At 42.7% G+C, this 20,295-nt stretch overlaps 1 protein-coding gene across 3 annotated transcripts; it reads left to right on the forward strand.

Annotated features, from left to right (window-relative positions):
- Positions 1–189: 189 nt before the first annotated feature.
- On the forward strand, positions 190–20,139 carry LOC310986405 (msx2-interacting protein). 3 transcript variants are annotated; one of them, XM_083972288.1, is made up of 15 exons: positions 190–417; positions 1,544–1,858; positions 5,675–6,151; positions 6,273–6,427; positions 7,406–7,606; positions 7,763–7,914; positions 7,999–8,124; positions 8,219–8,332; positions 8,419–8,532; positions 8,633–8,733; positions 8,946–16,326; positions 18,014–18,082; positions 18,186–18,380; positions 18,472–18,630; positions 19,098–20,139. In XM_083972288.1, the coding sequence occupies exons 1-15, from the start codon at positions 335–337 to the stop codon at positions 19,227–19,229; spliced, it is 9,774 nt and encodes a 3,257-aa protein (XP_083828414.1). In that variant the 5' UTR covers positions 190–334; the 3' UTR covers positions 19,230–20,139. The 3 variants fall into 3 exon arrangements, with proteins under 3 accessions (XP_083828414.1, XP_083828415.1, XP_083828416.1); XM_083972289.1 differs by having other exon boundaries at positions 5,678–6,151; XM_083972290.1 differs by lacking the exons at positions 190–417; positions 1,544–1,858 and adding an exon at positions 1,872–3,559.
- The last annotated feature ends 156 nt before the right edge of the window (positions 20,140–20,295 follow it).

The following is a 20,295-nucleotide window of genomic DNA, read 5'->3' on the forward strand; positions in this document are numbered from 1 at the left end:
CATTACTCGAACAGACCCCTTCATGGGCTGAGTCCTCTTTTATACACCGTCTGGCTGAGTCCTCGAGAGCGAATTGCGTGCTTGATGTCGGCCACGCGCATCAGACGGGGGCCGCGCAGCTCGCACCTAGAGCCAACAGGAGCGAGGCTGACGCTCGTTCCCGCGAACATCTCGGGGACTCAGTCAGTAGCTAAAGCTACACGGGCAGCGGCCATCGGGCCTAGATCGTTCACCGACTCTACCGTCGCTCATTTTGTTCAGGCGCACCACCGACCGGCAGGGATTAGAAACGTGCCCGATCATATGTGTGTGAAGGGGGGAAGACTATTGCAAGATGGTTCGGGAAACCAGACACCTCTGGGTGGGAAATTTACCCGAACATGTCCGAGAGGAGAAGATAGTGGAGCATTTTAAACGGTATGTTACGCAAGAGGGATCCTGTGTCGGAGGAGCAGCGCGGGCTAGCTGCAGCTCTGTCGTTAGCCATGTAGCCTGTCTCCAATGCTAATGCGGCTAACGTTAGCATTTTTAAGTTTTACAAGTCAGGGTGTTTCCTGTGTGCTACATGTGCCCTATTCAAACTCGGGGAAACTTGTAAAAGCGAAACACTGAGAAAAGAAGCACCCTCGTGTTGATGTTTACGATTCATACTGTTTGCTAACTTTTGCTAACGTCAATAGGCAAGTAGCTAGGTGTGCTAGCCACCGAGCTACCACCCAAGCAATCGTCCGACCATTTTGTGGGAAGTGGAGTCGTTTTCATGATCGGTACAAGTCATAAGGCAGCTAGCATTAGCTGCACAGCAGGGCACATAACAACAGATGGCGTGTGGTACTTTATTCAGTATTTTAACCACACCGCTACTTCTCTAGTTAGTATGCAGACAAAACTGAAACCTTAAGTCAACTAATATCAGAGTGAACAGCGAGTCCACTGCTCACAGTCAGATGTTAGCAAGTAGTTGAGCCGATTGACCGAGGCAGACATCACTATACTAAACCTAGCTGGGCTACTCGATGTTGTCTTACAAGTTACACACAAACTGCGGCTCATGTTTTCACAAGTGAGCAAATACTTGTACTTAAAGAGAGCTAATAGCCTTAGCTTGTGCACTGTTCCCCGTACACAGAGTCATTTAAGGCTAGATTGGGTTGCTTGTCATTATCACATGCTACGTAATCGAAAGTCCACTCCTGGAACTGATAAAGCCATATATAAGAGAACACTCTCATCGTGCAGTTAATACTTGTTGCAATCGCCCTACTAGTGGACCTGAAATGACTGCGATTAAAGATGCTTGATGTAGTTGTGTCCAACACTGACGTTTGACATGTGGAAGCCTCGGAGGGATCTTTGTATAAAAATAGCGCTTTGTGGATGTTGTTGAGAAACTTCAACTCTGAATCACTACAGTTTGCATGTTTTGTTAGTTCTGCCCTGTACTTGCCACACTCTGGCACACATGCACATGGCTTTTCTTAACTCTTTTCTTAGCTGATGTATATGTAATTTCCCTTTGTTGTTATTGTAATTTCCTTCTCAGGTATGGGCGTGTGGAGAGTGTTAAAGTTCTGCGGAAGCGAGGGTCAGAGGGTGGTGTTGCAGCCTTTGTGGATTTTGTGGACATCAAAAGTGCGCAGAAGGCTCACAATGCTGTCAACAAGATGGGAGACAGGGACCTGCGGACTGACTACAATGAACCTGGATCAGTCCCTAGTGCTGTTCGGGGCCTTGAAGACAGTTCCCCCTCGAGCAGTCGAGACGTTACAGGATTCTCTAGGGGAACAGTTGGTCCAGTGTTTGGCCCACCTGTGTCCCTTCACACCAGAGAGGGACGTTATGAACGGAGAATAGATGGGTAAGTGGACATGGCCTACCCTTAAAATCCAGGGGAATCTAGGTATTGGATAGGTGTAAGACCTATACACATAGTGGGGTTATTCGTGAGAGATAGATGCCTCAAGGGGGTTATACAAAGGTAATCTAGGGATTCTTCCACTTTTCATCATAATTGACTCACCATCCCCACGGGATTTAAATAAATTAACTACACATTTTCATTTGGTAAGGTAACTATAATTCAAGGTTTGACAACTGGTTTGGATATTACATCTGTGAGGAATATCCTAGTGAGTTCTGGATTTATTGCGTTTTGTGGGAAACTACCTCTGGAACTTTTGGATATTTTTAAAACATTTTTCTTCTAAATATGGGATCTAACTTTAATTTTTCTGGAATCGATTGAAACTGGAAGTAAATCTCTCCTCTGAAGGGTGCAGTTTTCTCTGAAGAAGCTATACAGGTAATGTGTCATTATTTAAAGGACCTTCCATCTCGGGTTGTCAGTTTTTTCTCCTTTTGACAACAGCTGATGGTTGGAGTACTTAACCACTTTTGCATCTGTGGATACAGCCTTATCTGGATTTACGTTTTGAACAAGCGGATGGAAGAACTTTATATTTGTTACATATCCAAAGACAGACAGATTAGCATATATGTCCTTTGCTACCTCAGTCATTTTAGGATGAGATGTACTATATCATGGCCGTCTTTTGTCCCAAATATGGACGCTATACCAAGAAGACTTTGCAAGAACACGGAGGATCCAAACAACCAGCTGCCAAACGTTTGTGGAGCTAATCTTGTTTTGGATTGATGACCATGAAGACACATGAAGGCTGCATAGTTGGAATGTAACCTGGATGTACGCAATATGATACCTCTTTCTGGATCTACTGACCCTAGAATGGATAGGTATAGCTGCCAATCATTTGGATTACTCGAAGTGTGGATTTAGCTGTGTAAGGCCTCAGTCAGGAGAAGAGCACTCCGAGTTATGTTACACAGAGCTGAAGATAACTTTTTCATGCTAACTTGAAACTTATCTACAAAAAGATGAAGCCTGCCAGTGAGTATGCAAGTCAGTGGATATTGGAATTATCATCCTGTCAGCCAATAAGGATTTAACACGCTGTGATCATAGTGTCTGCAAGTTGAGAAGGTTCTGAGATGTTCATGAGAAGTACATGCCATTAACCAGAGGAATATGTTTTGTTTTGTTTTTAACCTTTTTTTTTAAAGATAACATGATGTTTTTGGGACATACTACCCCCTCAAACAACAAGACTGAACCAGTTGGATGTATTTTCCACTTTGGCACCATCTTGTACAGTCAGCCAGGAGTCGGCCGAATTCCCCAGATGTCCATCATCCTTTTTTTTTTTTTTTTTTAATTCACATTAACTAATTGAGGTTATACGTTCCTATGTTTTTCCACATGTCCTGAAATCCATAACGAGGTCCATTTCTATGGTTAATTTTGTTTTTCCCTTTTTCCATCCAGTGAAGAGAATTAAATAGCCTAACTGTGGATTATACATCAACAATGTACTGGCCTGGTTCTCCACAGTGTTTGAAGATAACATACAATGCGATTCAAGAGAACCGTTTTTGCCTAATTAGATCAGTTGATTTTTCTCCTTGGTTTTTCATTCGGGCTCTCACATTCTGACCACCTAGATTTTATTTGGATTAGTTTCGGTAACCTCTTTTCCAAAAGGTTGGTATTGCTCTGCCCTCTGCATATTTTCTTTCTCTAACATTCCATAGTGCTTTGTCTAATATTAGGTTTTGCACTGCTTTTAGGGAAAGATTGATCTGATGCAAGAGAGGAAAAACACATTTTATAGAATCTCTATTATATAAGTATTATTTGTAAATAAGTGCCTCTTCTTTTCAGAATCACATAATCCCTACATAGTGTTGTGTAAACATTTCATGTAGTAAGTTCTGTAAAGCACTTTGACTTAAGTCCATGAGAAGTGCTATATCAACAAAAATTATTTACTTACTGGTTTTATATTATATACATTGATCTCACCTCTGAAAGGCATTTCAAAATTTCAGTACCACATAGCTCCTCAATTGGCTTTATGCACAGCTCCACAACTTCCTGAAATAAGCCAGCAACTAATTAATCCAGGTGTGCCTGACCACTGTTGTGAGGTCAGACACACCTGGATTAATCAGTTGGTCCAATAATGTAAGACAGGAAATAAACGAGCTGGCTTATTTCAGGAAGTTGTGGAGCTGTGCATAAAGCCAATTGGAGAATTGTTAAGTTGAATATTTTAGATGAATGTTTGATTTATATATTTTCTTGCCAGCGATAGTTAATGAACCGTCAGCCTCTGAAATCAGCTCCCCTGGGCATCCAGAGGAGACAAAAGTGTTCCATGATTTGTTGTTGCAAATAAAAAGTAACAAATAGACCAAGCACCGTATTTCAACCTTACTGTATTATGTGGTTGTCTGAGTTGATCCTCAGTCTGGGGTGGCTTCTTTTCACATTTACTGTATACAGTGTTGATAGTAAGTCTTTTTGTTGTTGAAAAAAGAGATGTCATTTTAGCAGACAGTTTCAGGTTCAGCAGGAGTTGTCCACATTAGTATAGTCAGTGCCAGTATTTGAGTCACGCTGATTTGGATTATTTTTCTGATTGTGAGGGGGCTGGTGTTTTGTTTCTAACATTTCTTAAAGGGATAGTTCAACATTTTGGCAAATTGGCCCATTGCCATAATCGCTATAGTCATAGCATTAGGTTTGTTACCTTTATTTGTCGCTGTAAGCAGTTTTTAGAACGGCGGAGCAGAGCAGCAAGCTGCTCAGAGCTACGCTACGGAGGCTCATGGAATTTCTTGGTTTCCCTCATCAAACTCATCAAATACACAATCCAAAAACTCCAAAACGCTGTCGTGGACAAGTTGTGACCTGCACATTCACCACGCTATGAGATAATAACAGAACGTTACGAGACATAGTCGTTTTAGAGGTAAATTCATGCAAAACCGCTGATGCGCGTTGCCTTCAGGGACAGTTTTTCAGCAAGCAGACTCTGTATTTACCTCAAACGGCTCAGTTTTGTAACGTTCCATTATTATCTCATAGCGTGGTGAATGTGCAGGTCACAACTTGTCCACAAAAGTGTTTTGGAGTTTTTGGATTGTGTATTTGATTAGTTTGATGAGGGAAACCAAGAAATTCCATGAGCCTACGTAGCGTAGCTCTGAGCAGCTCATGGCCCCGCTCCGCTGTTCTAAAAATAGCTTACACCGACAAATAAAGGTAACAAACCTACTGCTATGACTATAGCGATTGTGGCAATGGGCCAATTCGCCAAAATGTTGAACTATCCCTTTAAATATTTCTCTTATTCCAATCACACTTGATCCTCCAAACACCTTGTTTAAGTAAAAATATGCAAGTTTCTGAGTTAAAAGATAAGTGATGTAACATATCAGTTCTCACTTATTTTTTCCTTTGGAACACTTTTGAAGACTCTGAAGAACTGTTGTTTGAGTTTGATGGTAACAAATCAATAGACATAATTGACAGTGACAGGCTAATTGGTTTTGCCAAAGAAAGAATGGCAGGATCTCTGTTTAAAATACTGGCACTGATTGATGTATTGATACTAAGCAAGTGAAGTTGTCCCTACATCTGGCCTCTTTATAGCTGTGTCACTCAGCTATGTTTTTAATGTACCAGACATTTTCTGAGTGTGCGTTTGAATGACAAAATGGCTTACTGAAAAGTACATTATTTGTTTTGCCTTTTTTTGCTTCAAATCATAATAACTCTCTTTTGCCTCTCTACACTTGTCTTCCTTCACAGTAGCTCAGAAAGCCGTGAACGTGCATATGATCACAGCCCATATGGACACCATGAGCGCAGTGGAACTTTCGACAGGCAGCGGCACTACAACGCTGACTATTACCGTGATCGTTCCATGTTTGCTGCTGCTGGTCCAGGGAGCAGTGCTATTGGGGGAAGCTTTGAGGCAACAGACCCACATTTTGACTCTAGAATTAGAGACCCCTTCACTCTTACTAATTCTACACGGCGTGACCTGTACAGAGATGACAGAGGACGACGTGTTGATAGAACTTACCATCACCGCAGAAGCCGATCATCTCATTCCTCACAATCGAGGCACCCTTCCCCTCAGCGGACCACGGGACAGACCCCCAAAACTCCTCATTCCCCTAAAAGAGCACCTTTGTCTCCCGGGAGAGGCCCGAGATCTCGATCCCGCAGCAGATCTTCAAGCTCGGATTCAGTCAGTAGCACCAGCAGCACGGGCAGCGGCAGGTGGGACATTTGTGTTGTCATAAACACTTCATGCTTTATGGGTGTATATGTTTGGACTGAGTGTGTCAGATCACTGTTCTGTGACTAAGATAATTAATTAATTAATTTTTTGTGACAACAGTGACTCAAACAGCAGCTCGAGTGACGGGTCACGTGCACGCTCTGTTCAGTCGTCGGCCACCCATGCCCCCGCCCAGTCTTCAATGGTGCTTGACTCAGATGAGCCACGCAGAAGCTTTGGAATTAAAGTGCAAAACCTACCAGTGCGCTCCACAGGTATGTGCTTGATATACCTCTCCTGCCTGAACTGTGATTCAAATTGGACATCAGTTTACTATATAGAGCTTCAGCCCCCCCACCACCCCGAGGTTTCTCCAATTTTCCCTGTTAAAAGGGTTTCTGGGAGTTTTTCCTCAGTCGATGTGAGGGTCTAAGGGCAGAGGATGTTGTTATGATGCAATGTAAAGCCCTTCTTTATGTCTTTCAGTGCCATCATACGGCACTGAAAGACATAAAGAATACACTCTATTACTGTCCAAATGCAGTATATATCAGAGTAAGATGTACCTACCATTAAGGTTGTTGACACCTAAATGTTATTTCATAATTAGTCTGAAATATTCAAGAAGTAACCTTGGAAACTGGGAAAGCACTTTAACAGTGTTTTCCTTTTGAATTATATTCACTCAGGTTTTAACTGTTACTGGTAGCAATTCAATTTGGATCTGAGCCTACAGATTATCCTATTTCAAATGTTTTCAGACCAGACCATATTTGATCTACACCTATTAAAATCAAAACAATTAGAGCTTCATTTAAGCCCAAAGGTTAGTTAAAAATGACCTTGGTTGAGATTAATTAAAAGTGACATTAAAAAAGTTTAAACATAAGCCTTGCTTTAACTCACTCCACTCCTGCCACCTGAACACCATTACTTTGACTTCTGCTCTAACACTTTATGAAGTGTCAGGGTGTTGCCACATGATGTAGAGAACATGAAAAAGTTTCAGCTCTTCCCTTCTGTTGTTCTGGCAGCACATTTAGCCTAGAAACCCACAGAGTGCAGTATTTGTTAGAAAAATAATGCATCTGTTTGTCAAGAGCTTGAAGCAGCACAAAATTTCACAGTGGTGGCAGCATCATAATAGTCTATGTAGGAATATGCTTCTTAACACTTCAGAAAATCTTTGGTTTACAGTAGGCTTCTTTTTGGAGACTGAACATCTGATTATCATAATCAATTTCCCTCAACAGATACAAGTTTAAAAGATGGACTCTTCCATGAATTCAAGAAACATGGGAAAGTGACGTCGGTGCAGATCCATGGAGCCTCAGAGGACCGCTATGGTTTGGTCTTCTTTAGACAGCAAGAAGACCAAGAGAAGGCCCTTACTGTCTCCAAAGGAAAGCTGTTCTTTGGCATGCTTATTGAAGTCACTGCCTGGAATGGTCCTGGTAAGTGATGATAGACAGATTTAGTATCATATAATCATATAGCCTTATTTACTGCCCAGATGTCATTTTACAAAATGTCCTTTGTGTGCCGGTGTTGGATGACACAATCTTGTAGCATGTCGGCCATATTAATGGTAAATCTCTTCTTTTTGTCAGAAACGGAGAGTGAAAATGAGTTCAGACCCTTGGATGGGCGAATAGATGAGTTCCACCCAAAGGCCACCAGGACGCTGTTTATAGGCAACCTTGAAAAGACCACCAGTTACCAACAGCTCCTTGACATTTTCCAGCGCTTTGGAGAAATTGTGGTAAGCTACCATTTCCTGTGTACTGTTTAAGTTAATTTGTACATGTTGTATAGTTCTCCAATTGCTCTGTCTTTTCTGTTCAAGGACATCGACATCAAGAAAGTAAATGGAGTTCCCCAGTATGCCTTTGTGCAGTATTCTGATATTGCCAGTGTGTGCAAGGCAATAAAAAAGATGGATGGGGAATACCTGGGAAGCAACAGACTGAAGGTAGTGTTTTTATTGTGAACTGTAGTAACATTTCTGGCTTGCAAATGTTTTCAGTCTAATGTATACTCATGTGTGTATATTTTCTTTCTTGAAGCTTGGCTTTGGGAAGAGTATGCCCACAACATGTGTTTGGCTTGATGGTTTGGCAACCAATATTACAGAACAATACCTCACACGGCATTTCTGTCGCTATGGACATGTAGTTAAGGTAAGGTTTTATATTGCTAAAGATTTCCTGCCCTACATTTAAATGTGATGTCTGTTAATGTGAGTTTAATTTGTCCTTGTTTTTAGGTTGTATTTGATCGATTGAAAGGGATGGCCCTCATCATGTACAATAACACAGATTTTGCTCAGGCAGCTGTAAGGGAAACCAAAGGCTGGAAGATTGGTGGCAATAAAATAAAGGTAAAAGAAAAATAATTGTATTGACTACCCGGGTGTTTTTTAAAACTTGCTTTTTTTGTGTTTGTCTTTATTTACCTTGGCATGCCTTTATTTATGATAGGTGGACTTTGCAAGTCAAGAGAGTCAGATGGCCTTCTATCGATGCATGCAGGCATCTGGTCAAGACATCAGAGACTTCTATGAAATCCCTCCTGAGCGACGGTAAATGGCCCATATTGTTGATTGCATACAGTTGTCACTTGTCATTTTGTTGTCATTTCAAATGATATTAATCCTGATAAAACATGTCAGATCTTAGGTGTATAGAAACTGTTTCTTTGCAAAATATGGAAATGGTAGTGCAACTTGAATCATTCACGGGGTTAACAGAAATCATTACTTTTCTCTTTCTGTTTTCTCCTGTCACCTCACAGAGAGGAACGCAGGCCTCCATATCATGAATTCTCAGCAGAAAGGGCATACTATGAGAATATACGGACTCCTGGTCTCTATCCAGAGGAAGCTCGAAGAGATTATGCGGCTCGAAGCAGAGAGCGCTTTCCAGAACTGGAACATTATCAGGGGGAGCCCTTTGACCCACGTTATCATGAAGACCCACGAGACTATAGGGATTACAGAGACCCTTTTGAGCAAGACATTCGGAAATACACATACATACAAAGAGAGCGGGAAAGAGAGCGAGAACGCTTTGAGGCTGACCGCAGCAGGTGGAGCCCTTCCCATCCAAGGCGACCTATTACTCCAACAGTATCGCCTTCACCATCTGAACGGGCTCCCAGAGACTCAGAAAGACGAGTTTATAGCCAGTCTTCTGAAAGAAGTGGTAGTGTGAGTTCAATGTCACCACCACACTTTGACAAATCGGATAAGGCCGTACTGGAACATCCCTCTAAGAGTGACAAAAGTGAGAAGAGCAGTCAACCAGATCGTGTAACAGGTGCTGAGAAAACCAAACGTACAAAAAGAAAAGAGAAAGGTGACAAAGACAAAGCTGAGAAGATCAAATCAAGGAAAGCCAAAGGGCAATCCCCATCCAACACATTAACTGAAACAGAGCTTGATCCTGGTTTTGATGGAAGCTCTGGAAGAGGAAGGGGATCAGACCAAGATTCTCATGAGAGGCAGAAATCAAAGGGGGACAGTGACTCTGTTCCTGGAAATCAGTTATCAACTGCCCATCACGACCCTGTAAAAACTGAAAGACCTGAAATGAGTAAAGGTGATAGTTCAGACTTGGATGGTAAAAATCGCCTTAAGAAACATCTGAGGTCTGATACTGGAAATGACGGAAAAGACTTATCGGTTAATTCAGACCGTCTTGCTGCAAGAAAAAGGCGCTTTGCTGATTCTGGTGGAAGGACTATTCGCCAGAAGAGAAGCAGGCATGAGGAGGAAGATGGTAATCAGTCCTCTGACTTTGGTGCCAATTCAACACATTTAAAAGAGTCAGATGCTGACAAACACAAAGAATCACAACGGAGAGACTCGAGACTGAAAACTGATAAAAGTGGCACTCCAAAGGATGGTCAAGAGGATCTTAGAGGACAAAGGGAGAAATCTGAGGTATCTTTGGACACACTGGAGTCAAAACGACATCCAGGGAGTACTACATCCAGAAGGTTTTCACATGAGGGAGTTGCAGAACAAAGCAGTGCAAGAGAACAAGAACTCCACACTGCTTTCAAATTTGGCGCTCAGAATACTGACTCTGACAGAAATGTAAAGAACAAGGAAGACCATGTTGACATTGACCTGTCTCAGAGTTACCGCAAACAAATGGAGCAAAACAGACGTTTGCACCAGCAACAACAACAGCGCGAGTCTGACAAATCTGACAAACCAGAAAGCCCCCAAATAAGTGAAAATGATGACTTGGAACATCGCAGCCTTGTGCATGATGTTGGTAAACCACCTGAGGATGTCACAGATAATTTCCCATCTCACAAACTAAAGAAACTAGACCAATTTGACACAGACTCGGGGATAAAGAGGGAGCGTATCTACAGGAGTTTTAGACAAAAAAGTGAAGATCCTGACTGGAACAACACCTCCTCCCCAGGACATCAGCACTTCTCCCACCATGTAGATGAGGACTTTGTTGATCCTGCTCAAAAAGAATTAAGTAGAAATGATGAAAAAATTCATCCAGATCTGGATCATTCCGTCAAAAGGATGCATAACACACAAGTAAATAAACCAAACACTCCTTTACTCAGTGTGGAAGAAGAGCAACAAAAGAGATGGGAGAGCAGGGTCAAACAAGACTTGTTACCTGACGTGAACTTTTCCAGAAGTCTAAATAAAAACATTCACAATTGCAAGCGTATGGAATATGGTATTTGGCATGACTTGGAGCCTGGGGAAGTGAGATCTGACTCTGAAGAGGACAGAGAGCCCAAACCCCATTCCCCTGTGCCTTCAACATCTATACCTTTTTCTGAGAGGCCAAGGGTTGACAAATTTTCAGATCCCAAACTAGCTCAGCTTGAAAGGAACAGATTCTACTCCTTTGCCCTTGACCAGAACATCACACCTGATACAAAAGCTCTTCTTGAGCGTGCAAAATCTCTTTCATCTTCCAGAGAGGATAACTGGTCATTTTTGGACTACGATTCTCACTTTGCCAGATTCCGTGATAGAAAAGATACTGAGAAAGTGGAGTCAACACCGAGACCTACACCTTCTTGGTACATTATAAAGAAAAAGATTCGAAGTGGATCTGAAGACAAAATTGATGACAGAAAGGAAGAGCCTAAGCCTGAGGAGCAGGAACGTAGGGAACTGTTTGCATCCCGCTTCCTTCATAGCCCTGTCTTTGAGTTGGACTCAAGGCGACTTCAGCACTTGGAACGCAAACATGAAGAGCCTGAGCATACACAAACTCAACAACCTCAGCAAGGGACGGTAGACGGTGAACTTGACTCAGGGCCAGTTGTTCTTTTCCATAGTCGTTTTTTGGAACTCACAAGGCTACAACAAAAGAATAAAACCCCACCGGTGCAAGAAACAAAGGCGGACCCTGTGCTTACAAATGAGAATAAAATGGAAAAGGCAATTGCTCAAGAGCAGCAAACTGTGCGCTCGCCTGAAACTACTGCACCTATCATGGAGCCAGAGATTAAACCCATCAGTCCAGCTGAGGAGCAGATTTCTGAACCCAAACTCATGCCCACTTCTGTCTCTCCTTCTGTGGCCAAGGACTCTCCTCCACCAGAAGATAAATGTGTTGCAGTAAATCCAGTTTCTGATCCATATCCCACTGTGTCTTTCATAAAGGAGGAGGTAAAAGAAGAGGTAAAGGAAAATAAACCAGATCTACCCATGCACCACCCACCAAGTGAGATGACATCCACATCTGATTCTGTATTTGCACCTGTTGCAGCATGTGAACCCAGTTACCCAGTGGATAGATGTAAACTTTCTCCAGCTGAAGAGAAATCGGATAGTATAACAGAGGATGTAAAACCGCAAATTACAGAACAACCATGTGATACACATGATGAGTTTATCAGTTCAGAGCCAGAACTGGATCTTGACACAACACAACCAGAAGTGCCTGAAGCCACTAGCCCCATTCCATCTAGCCTTACAGAGGAGGTGGCTGTAATCAAGAAAGAGGCACATTCCACAGCTCAGGCAGTAGCAGAACCTGAGGTAGAGAAAAAACTTCAAGTTGGCAAAGTGCAGATGTCTATTGATAATGACACAAATGATGAGCCAATCTCCTCCCAGAAGGAGCATAAAACAAAAGAAATGAAAAATAAAAAGTGCAAACAATCCCCTGCTCAAGGTACCTCTGTTCCAGTCATGTCTGTCTCTGGTTCTGAGAAACAAGCTACACGCAAGAGCGAGCGCATTGACAAAGATAAACTGAAACGTGGATCATCACCGAGAGCTGAACCAAAGTCCACAGGAAAATCTCCTATTCATGGATCAGATCCCGATATGTTAGAGCAGAGTATATCACTGGGCAGAGCTAGACGAAGAAATGTAAAGTCTGTTTATGCCACCCCAGTTGAAGATGATGCACCAGTTCGTTCTGGAAAGGAAATTACAGAGTCACCACGATCTGCGCGAAAGAGAGGTACAGAGAAAGATACAGCACAACAAAATATTGAACAGGATCCACCTGCTCCAACCCACACCGCTAAACGGGGTCGTCCGCCCAAGAACCGCAGGCAAGGTGAGGAGACTGTTAAAGTAGAAAAATCAAAAATGGACAATAAAGACACGGATTCAAATGAATCTGAAAGTGGTGAACGAAATCCAAGAGTATCAAAAGGGAAAACATCCCCTAATGTCACAAAAGGGTCATCGATTCAGATGTCCACAGCCTTAGGATCAGCAAAAACGGGGGACAAACCTGAGGTAGCTGAGGAAGATTATCAGGACATTGATTTAACAGATGAAGATACTGTGGCACTGCAAGATTCATCAGGTTCATGTAAAGAAGACTCATCTACAAAAGTTGACCAAACAAAAAAGGAGAAGGATAAACAGGGTAGAGAATTTGGTAAAGATAAAGATGTCCTCCTTGAAAAGGATTGTGAGGGTAAATCAAATGGGAAAGAGACAGATTCCCCAATTGTAGAGGAGAAACCCGCCTCAGAAAAAGAACGGATTATTAGAGGAAAAACCAAGCTGACTAAGACTCCCAAGTCTCCTGTCCTCAAGAACCTCAAAATAAGGCTGAATGTCACAGAGGTAAAAGATCTTCTTCAGTTAGGGGATGATGAACATGGAAATCAAGAAGAATCTTCAAAAAAGTTAAAGCCTGGTGACCACAGTGATCATGTCTTAAAATGCACTGATGATACTAAGGGAGATTCCAACAATGAAGGAATCGAAAATGTTGACCTGGAAAAAAAGGAGGTTCTGGAAACACCAAAAAGCTTAATTTCTCAGGAGATGGAATTGGAGCAGGCTGTAGAAAATATTGCCAAATTTACAGATCCAGCTTTTCCAGCAGAATCACCAATGCCACCTGTTTCACAAGAAGTGAAAAGTGACCCAGATGAAGAAAAATCCTCTAATCCTGCCAGTGAAACTGAGCTCATGGCTGCAATTGACTCCATAACTGGTGAGGATATACCTGTGCCCTTGCCCCAGCCACCTCCACAAAGTACAGATGTAGGTTCTGAGGCTGAGATGCAAGACGTCGTTCAGCCTGCTAAGGAAGATGAGCCTGAATCAAATTCATCCACTATACCCGAGGAGCATGTTTTTCCAGCCACACCCAAAAAGGGAGCCAATAAGGGAAGACCTAGGACGCCTAAACGTAAAGGCCAAAAGCAAGTAAGAAAGGATTTAAAGGAAGGACATCCAGTAAGTGAAGACTTGACAGCTACAGTAACAGATAGCTTGGCCTCTGGTGTAAAGATTGTCTCTGAGACAACTCCATCACCATCAGTTATAACTCCTACTACATGGAAGCCAGAGCCTGAACCTTCAACTGCTAAGGCTACAGATGTAAAAGCAGAAGCAGAGCCCTCTTCTGAAGAACAGATTCAGCATCCTAAAGCAGTTTACCCACAATCTAAGAGTCCAATATGTCCAAAGCCTCAACCGCTGCCATCTGAGTGCATCTCCCCTTCCCTTTCTCCACTAGCAAACAGGCCAAATATCAGATCCATTCAAAGTAGTAGTAGAATTCCTGTTTCTCCACCAGATTGGCGCCACCACTCTAAAGACACAGGCGTCTCAACTTTATCTGTCATGCCATTAGCTTCCAAGGAAAACCAACTTTTACCCACAGACTCTGAAAACACAGAAACTGAACATAGCACAAGTGACCTGAGACAGATTCTCATGAAACACAAGAATATTTCCCTGCCAGGCAGTAGTTCTGTATCTAGTAATCTGCCCACCCTCCGAGACCAAAACCCATCTGAAAGTAATACTCCATCAGCTGTTGTGCCAAACAAGTCACCACTGCCTGATAACAGAATGCCAGTTCATTCAGCCCCACCAATTGTTCGACCTCCAGTCTCACTACCATCACCTGAAACAAAATCTGTGATCTCTGTTATTGCATCCACTGCAACCTCTGTTATCAGTCGTGTTTGCAACCCCCCTGAGCCTGAAGATAAAGTAAACATGAACATTGTGAATCCCTGTGTGGACATGTCTCTGCCCAAATCAACCTATAGGCCCACCAAAGATGATACTGGATCGTACCATGGGTCGTCTGTTGGTGATGAAGGGGGAAGTGCTGCACGCTGCCTTGTTGAGAGTCCCACTCTCGGTATGGGATCTTGCCCTGGCCTCAGGGTAAACACATCTGAGGGAGTGGTCGTATTGAGCCACTCAGGGCAGAAAACTGAGGGACCCCAGAGGATTAGTGCAAAAATAAGTCAGATCCCACAAGCAACAGCAGGTGACATGGAATCTCAGCAGCTGGTATCAATGCCCCAGATAAAACAGGAAATGTATGGTCATTCACAGTCAGGACTTCAGAAGGGGCCTTCATCACAGATGGAGCATGGGCATCTTGGGAAGACACAGTCATCTTTGTCCTCTATTAAACAAGAAAATTCTGGTTTGGAAAAGATGGAATCTACTTATCAGTCTGGACCTCAAGGAGTAGTAAAGCGTCTCACACCAGGTGCCCAACAAGTATTGAGTTATCAAGACTACATGCCATTAAAACATCAAAAGAAAATGGACAGTACTGATCCTCATAGCACAGATGGAGGTAAACCACCATGGACCTCTGCTATAAGTCCGGCAATAAGCCCCCATTTGCCATCTCCACCAGGCAACCATGTTGGATATGTTACAGCAACTAGCGACAGAGCAACTTCACATCTCAGTGGGGTGAAACAGGAACCACGGTCCCCACGCAAGTCTGGTCATCCGCACTCTCCATTTACTAAAGTGTCTTCACCCATAGGCTCTTCATCACCCAAAGGCATACCTGTGATGTTATCCACTGGCCTTCCTGCCATGCAACAGTTTATTACAGGTGTACATCATCCAGAGCAGTCTGTTATCATGCCACCTCACAGTGTGCCTGGAGGCTTGGGGCGGATGTCTCCACACTGTGTTACCCAATCAATTCCAGTGGGACATCTTGTCCAAGGAGATGTTCGGGTCAATACGCCGCCTCTTTCTGTGATGAGCTATGGGATGCATAGCGAGTCCCTTGCCTCTCCTTGGTCTGGTCCTATGCAGCCACGGCCCACCTCACCCCAGGCTGTTGGCAGAGACAAGGTTCTCAAAGTAAACCCTGGCTCTTTGAGAGGTCATGAGGGGGAACAGGAAGAGGCCAGACACTACCACATGGCAGGAAGACAGTCGGCCGCACAGCTAAAACCAGAGGCTATGCAGTCAGATCCCCGTGGGTCTCTGCGAAGTAGTGTCCAATTGGAAACATACATGCCACCTAGAGATATGCGTGTGCTCTTGCACCAAGGGGAGCGTTCAGCCACAGACCCACATTCTGGACACATTCAAGAGACTCTTACCCCCTCTTCAACACCTTCCACCATACCTTCATCCATGTCACCACGATCACATGTTTTGCCTAAAGGTGTGTCTGAGAAGGACATGTCGAAGCCATTAGAGGCAAAGAGGTCCCACTCTCCTCTTCCCAAAGATGGAATGATGGGTATCCGGCAATCTGGACAAGCAATGGCATCTCCCCAGAGTGTTCAGCTAATGCCACCAGGACCTAGTGGCTCATTTCCAGAGTACTCTGGGATGTACACAAATCCAAGAAGCATCCATTCTCAGATACCAGAAACGTCTCCCATTGGACTCAACCAGCCACCACTCAATGTCACACCAACTATGGTAAGTTTACTTGTATTCCTTCATTATAAAAGGGAGGGAGGGAGGGGGGGGGGGGGGGGGGGGGGGGGGGGGGGGCAAAAACAAACAAACAAACAAGGAAAAAAACAAAAACAAATAGACACATCATTCCTGACTACTAAGTCTGTCTCAAAATAAAATAAAAAAAAAAGGGGGGGGGGGTAATTCCTACTTAGTCTGTCTAATAATAGGCTACCTTAACTTTGTCAGACATCTATTAATAAATAGTAGTCTATATCTTAGATTTAACAAAAGCACAGAGAGCACAAATGAAAGAGAAGGAAAAGCAGAACATTCTACTTTCCCCTATATTCACAAATTATGGACTCCTGGTGCCCTCAACAGTTAGCAGTCTATCAGCTTTGTAATGAAAATAAATCATCTCTCTCTTAGTCATTTCATCGGGGATTCTTCACTGTCCGCTTCCAGTTCATTGAGAAAATCCTGAGCCTCAGCGGGAGATTTGAAACTCTTTTTAGAGCCCCTGTGCTTGACAAAAAGCGTAGCAGGATAGTGCATTTCATACCTTATGCCAGCGGTCTGCAGTCTCTGTTTCACTGGAGCGAAGAGTTTACGTTTCTTCTGGACGGCTGCGCTGAAGTCAGGATAAATAGAAACCCTTTTGCCCTTAAAAAAGAGTTCTCCTCGTTCCCGGGCACAGTGCATCACTTTTATTTTCTGTTGATAATTCCCAAACTTCACGATGATAGGTCTTATCCTCGATGTGTCCCGTGTAGAGATGCGGTGCGCCCTTTCTATTTGCAGTGGGGATTCCACCTGTATATCCCGGCCCAGGATCTCCGGCAAAAAGCGGCGAATAAACGCCACGGTGTTCTTCTCTTCTTCTCCCTCCATCACGCCATAAATCAGCAGATTGGACTGTCGACTTTTATTTTCCAAATAGTCCACCTTTGTTTCCAAACTCTCCACTGTTTTAAGCAGCCCCGTGATCTTCTTATCAGCGACCACCACATTATCCTCCGTCGCACTCACTCTGATTTGAACTTCAGCAATTTGTTCATTTAATGCGTGCATTGAGGAGCGTATTTGAGCCATTTGTTCGTCAATACTCGTCAATCTGAGCAAGAGTTCATTTTTACTTCCATTCACTGCTTCCCATAAAGTTTGCAAAGTAATATTAACCTCAGCCATTGTTCCGCGAGGCAGTCAGCAGGTGCAATCACTCAGTAAGATTGACGTAGATTTTTCAGGTCGCTGTATCAGGCTCAAAAGTAAGTTTCTTAGTAATATTGTGACATCAACAGAAGGTCCACTGGCAAAGTCACATTTAAATTCGAACTTGAAGCGTTCAGCATAGTGCTACCAATGTAGAAGTTAAATTGGCAGACAACCCTGCGCTGTCTACTCGCGCACGTCCGACCCGTCGGCCGCCATGTATTCCTTCATTATAAACCACCCTCAGTAAAGATTTACTTGTTTACTTTTATCCACTATATTGAGTGGATATCAGTATAATGCAAAGTTAAGTTTAGTTATGAAACAATTTAAACAATTTCAAGAAGAACTGAGCATTATTAACAATTCATTGCAGACCTATTTTATTAGACTGAATTAGATTTAGTGGATAATGCAAATCTAGTTGTAATCTGTTATTGTCATTTTACAGAAACTGCTCATAACACAATGCACTATTTTCTCACATCCTCAGGCTGCAGACCTCCAGGCAAAACCAGATGGCAAGATGACGCAACCTGTTAATATGGTGCAGTTGCTAACGGTAAGACAGACTCTTATTAACAATTGTGTTTAGGGTTTTGTTGGTCTGAACAAGAACCAACATTGTCTGACAAACATGTCTTTGTTTTCTCTCATTTAAACAGAAATACCCTATTGTGTGGCAAGGCCTGCTGGCACTGAAGAACGACACAGCTGCAGTCCAGTTGCATTTTGTCTGTGGCAACAAAGCCTTGGCTCATCGATCTCTCCCCTTACAAGAAGGGGGCGCACTGCTGAGGATAGTCCAGAGAATGAGACTAGAGGCGTCACAACTAGAGAGCGTAGCCAGAAGAATGACAGTACGTGTGTTTTGTCTTGCCTCCAATGAGTTTTTTTCTGTTTCACTTGACTCATTCTGCTAATAACACTTAATTTATTATTCCTCACCAGGGGGATAGCGACTTTTGTCTTCTTCTTGCTCTGCCATGTGGACGAGATCAAGACGATGTCCTAAACCAAACTCAAGCTCTTAAGGCTGCTTTCATAAACTACCTGCAGACAAAGTTGGCTGCTGGTATCATCAATATCCCCAACCCAGGTTCCAATCAGGTGAGACATGGTTGTACACTGCAGTCTATTTTCACACATGTTTTGATTTTGAATTTTCTCAGTGTAGTTATTTGGTTTGTTGAGCCAGATTTACGTATGTGGTGGAATGAGGTGTAGGTGGTGGCAGTTGTCAGTCTCTTTGCCAGATGAAGGTAGTCAATGACTGTGGGAGTCTCAGAGCACTGGTCTGAAATTGATCGGAAAAATAGCATTGACACATTGTGCAACATCCACAGACCACACATTAAAGTACTGTGTGTAGTAGTCAATTAAATCCAATTAATTAAGGGATTATTCATTAGGATTTAAAATACATAATGATGATATACAAGTAGAATTGAATCCATTCACTTGGTGCTAGTGATTTTTCCTTTTTTGCTTAAAATCTCACTTTTATCACAATTGCTATGAATAATATAATCAGATGTGTTGTGTAATTCTGTCCTTTCATTGTTATTTTTTTTCAGCCTGCCTATGTGCTACAGATTTTCCCACCCTGCGAATTTTCAGAGAGCCACTTATCCCAGCTTGCCCCCGACCTCCTCAACAGGATCTCCAGCATCTCACCACACCTCATGATTGTCATCACCTCTGTGTAACCTTCAGTGCTGGGAACTGTCCCATGGATGAATGTTCTCACTGATGAGCCTCAGGAAACCAGAGGAATATGAGAACCTTTTTTCCGTGAACACAATTGGGATGTTTAGGATATACCCTATCAACCCCCCCCCCCCCCCCCCCCCCCCCCCTTTTTTTTTTTTTTTTTTTTTTTTTTTGTTGCATTTTCCCATTTCTTTTGTCACTCCTGTCTGGTATTTTTGTCCTTCTCAAAAGAACTCAGGGATGGACCAAACCAGAATCAGTCTTATTTGACCATCTCTCTGCTGTATTTCTATTTATTGGAGTTTTATTCTAATGTCCGGGGATGCTCTGAAGAAAAATGTTAAATGAACAAGAGTGACTTTTTGGGTGGCCTTTTTTCTTTCATCTGTCTTTTATTGATTGTCATGTTAATTTCTTCACAAGAGAGGATCATAGATGCTGTTGTGCTACAATGGCTAAAAAGACATTTCAATGTGTAATTTTAAATTATGTACAGACTTCCTCACCCAAGCTTTCTTTAGAGGAGGAACAAATACCTTGTAAAACTATGGAGACCCTGTAGAGGACCATGTTCGTTTAACAGCTACTTTAATTCCACCAGCTCTGCTCATTTTCTCACACTACTGAAGCAGTTACACCTCTGGCACCTGCCTTTGCATTGAACAAGCTACAGTATGATCTGGGAGTTTTTGAATACAGGACTTTGTAAATATTTTAAATATTTAAACTTGATCATGAACCTGGACAACAGAGACGTGAACTCTGGGACTTACCAGAATGCAGTGTGAAAATTTAGATGGATATCATTGACTTTTGGGTGTAAATACTTGTAACACAAGAAGGTTGGCAAACTCTCCTGTGGAGTCTGCTAATGGCACTTCATATTTTGTAACTCAAATAAAACAAACTCCAGAAAACTTGAATATTTAATATATAATCCTTTTTTATGTTGTGTGTCTTTTGCAAGAACATTAACCTTTTTATTGAACTATACTTCTACTTTTTCCATTTAGTATATCTTTTATTGGGTATTACAACAAGCTATACATAATTCAGTTAAAC

Source organism: Trachurus trachurus (assembly GCF_905171665.1).
Source record: "Trachurus trachurus genome assembly, chromosome: 5".
NCBI classification, from domain to species: Eukaryota; Metazoa; Chordata; class Actinopteri; order Carangiformes; family Carangidae; genus Trachurus; species Trachurus trachurus.

Coding starts and splice junctions, on each gene's coding strand:
- LOC310986405 (XM_083972288.1), top strand. CDS start 335: ATGGTTCGGGAAACCAGACACCTCTGGGTGGGAAATTTACCCGAACAT. Junction 6,428..7,405: donor CCTACCAGTGCGCTCCACAG/GTATGTGCTTGA, acceptor TTCCCTCAACAG/ATACAAGTTTAAAAGATGGA. Junction 16,327..18,013: donor TCAATGTCACACCAACTATG/GTAAGTTTACTT, acceptor TCACATCCTCAG/GCTGCAGACCTCCAGGCAAA.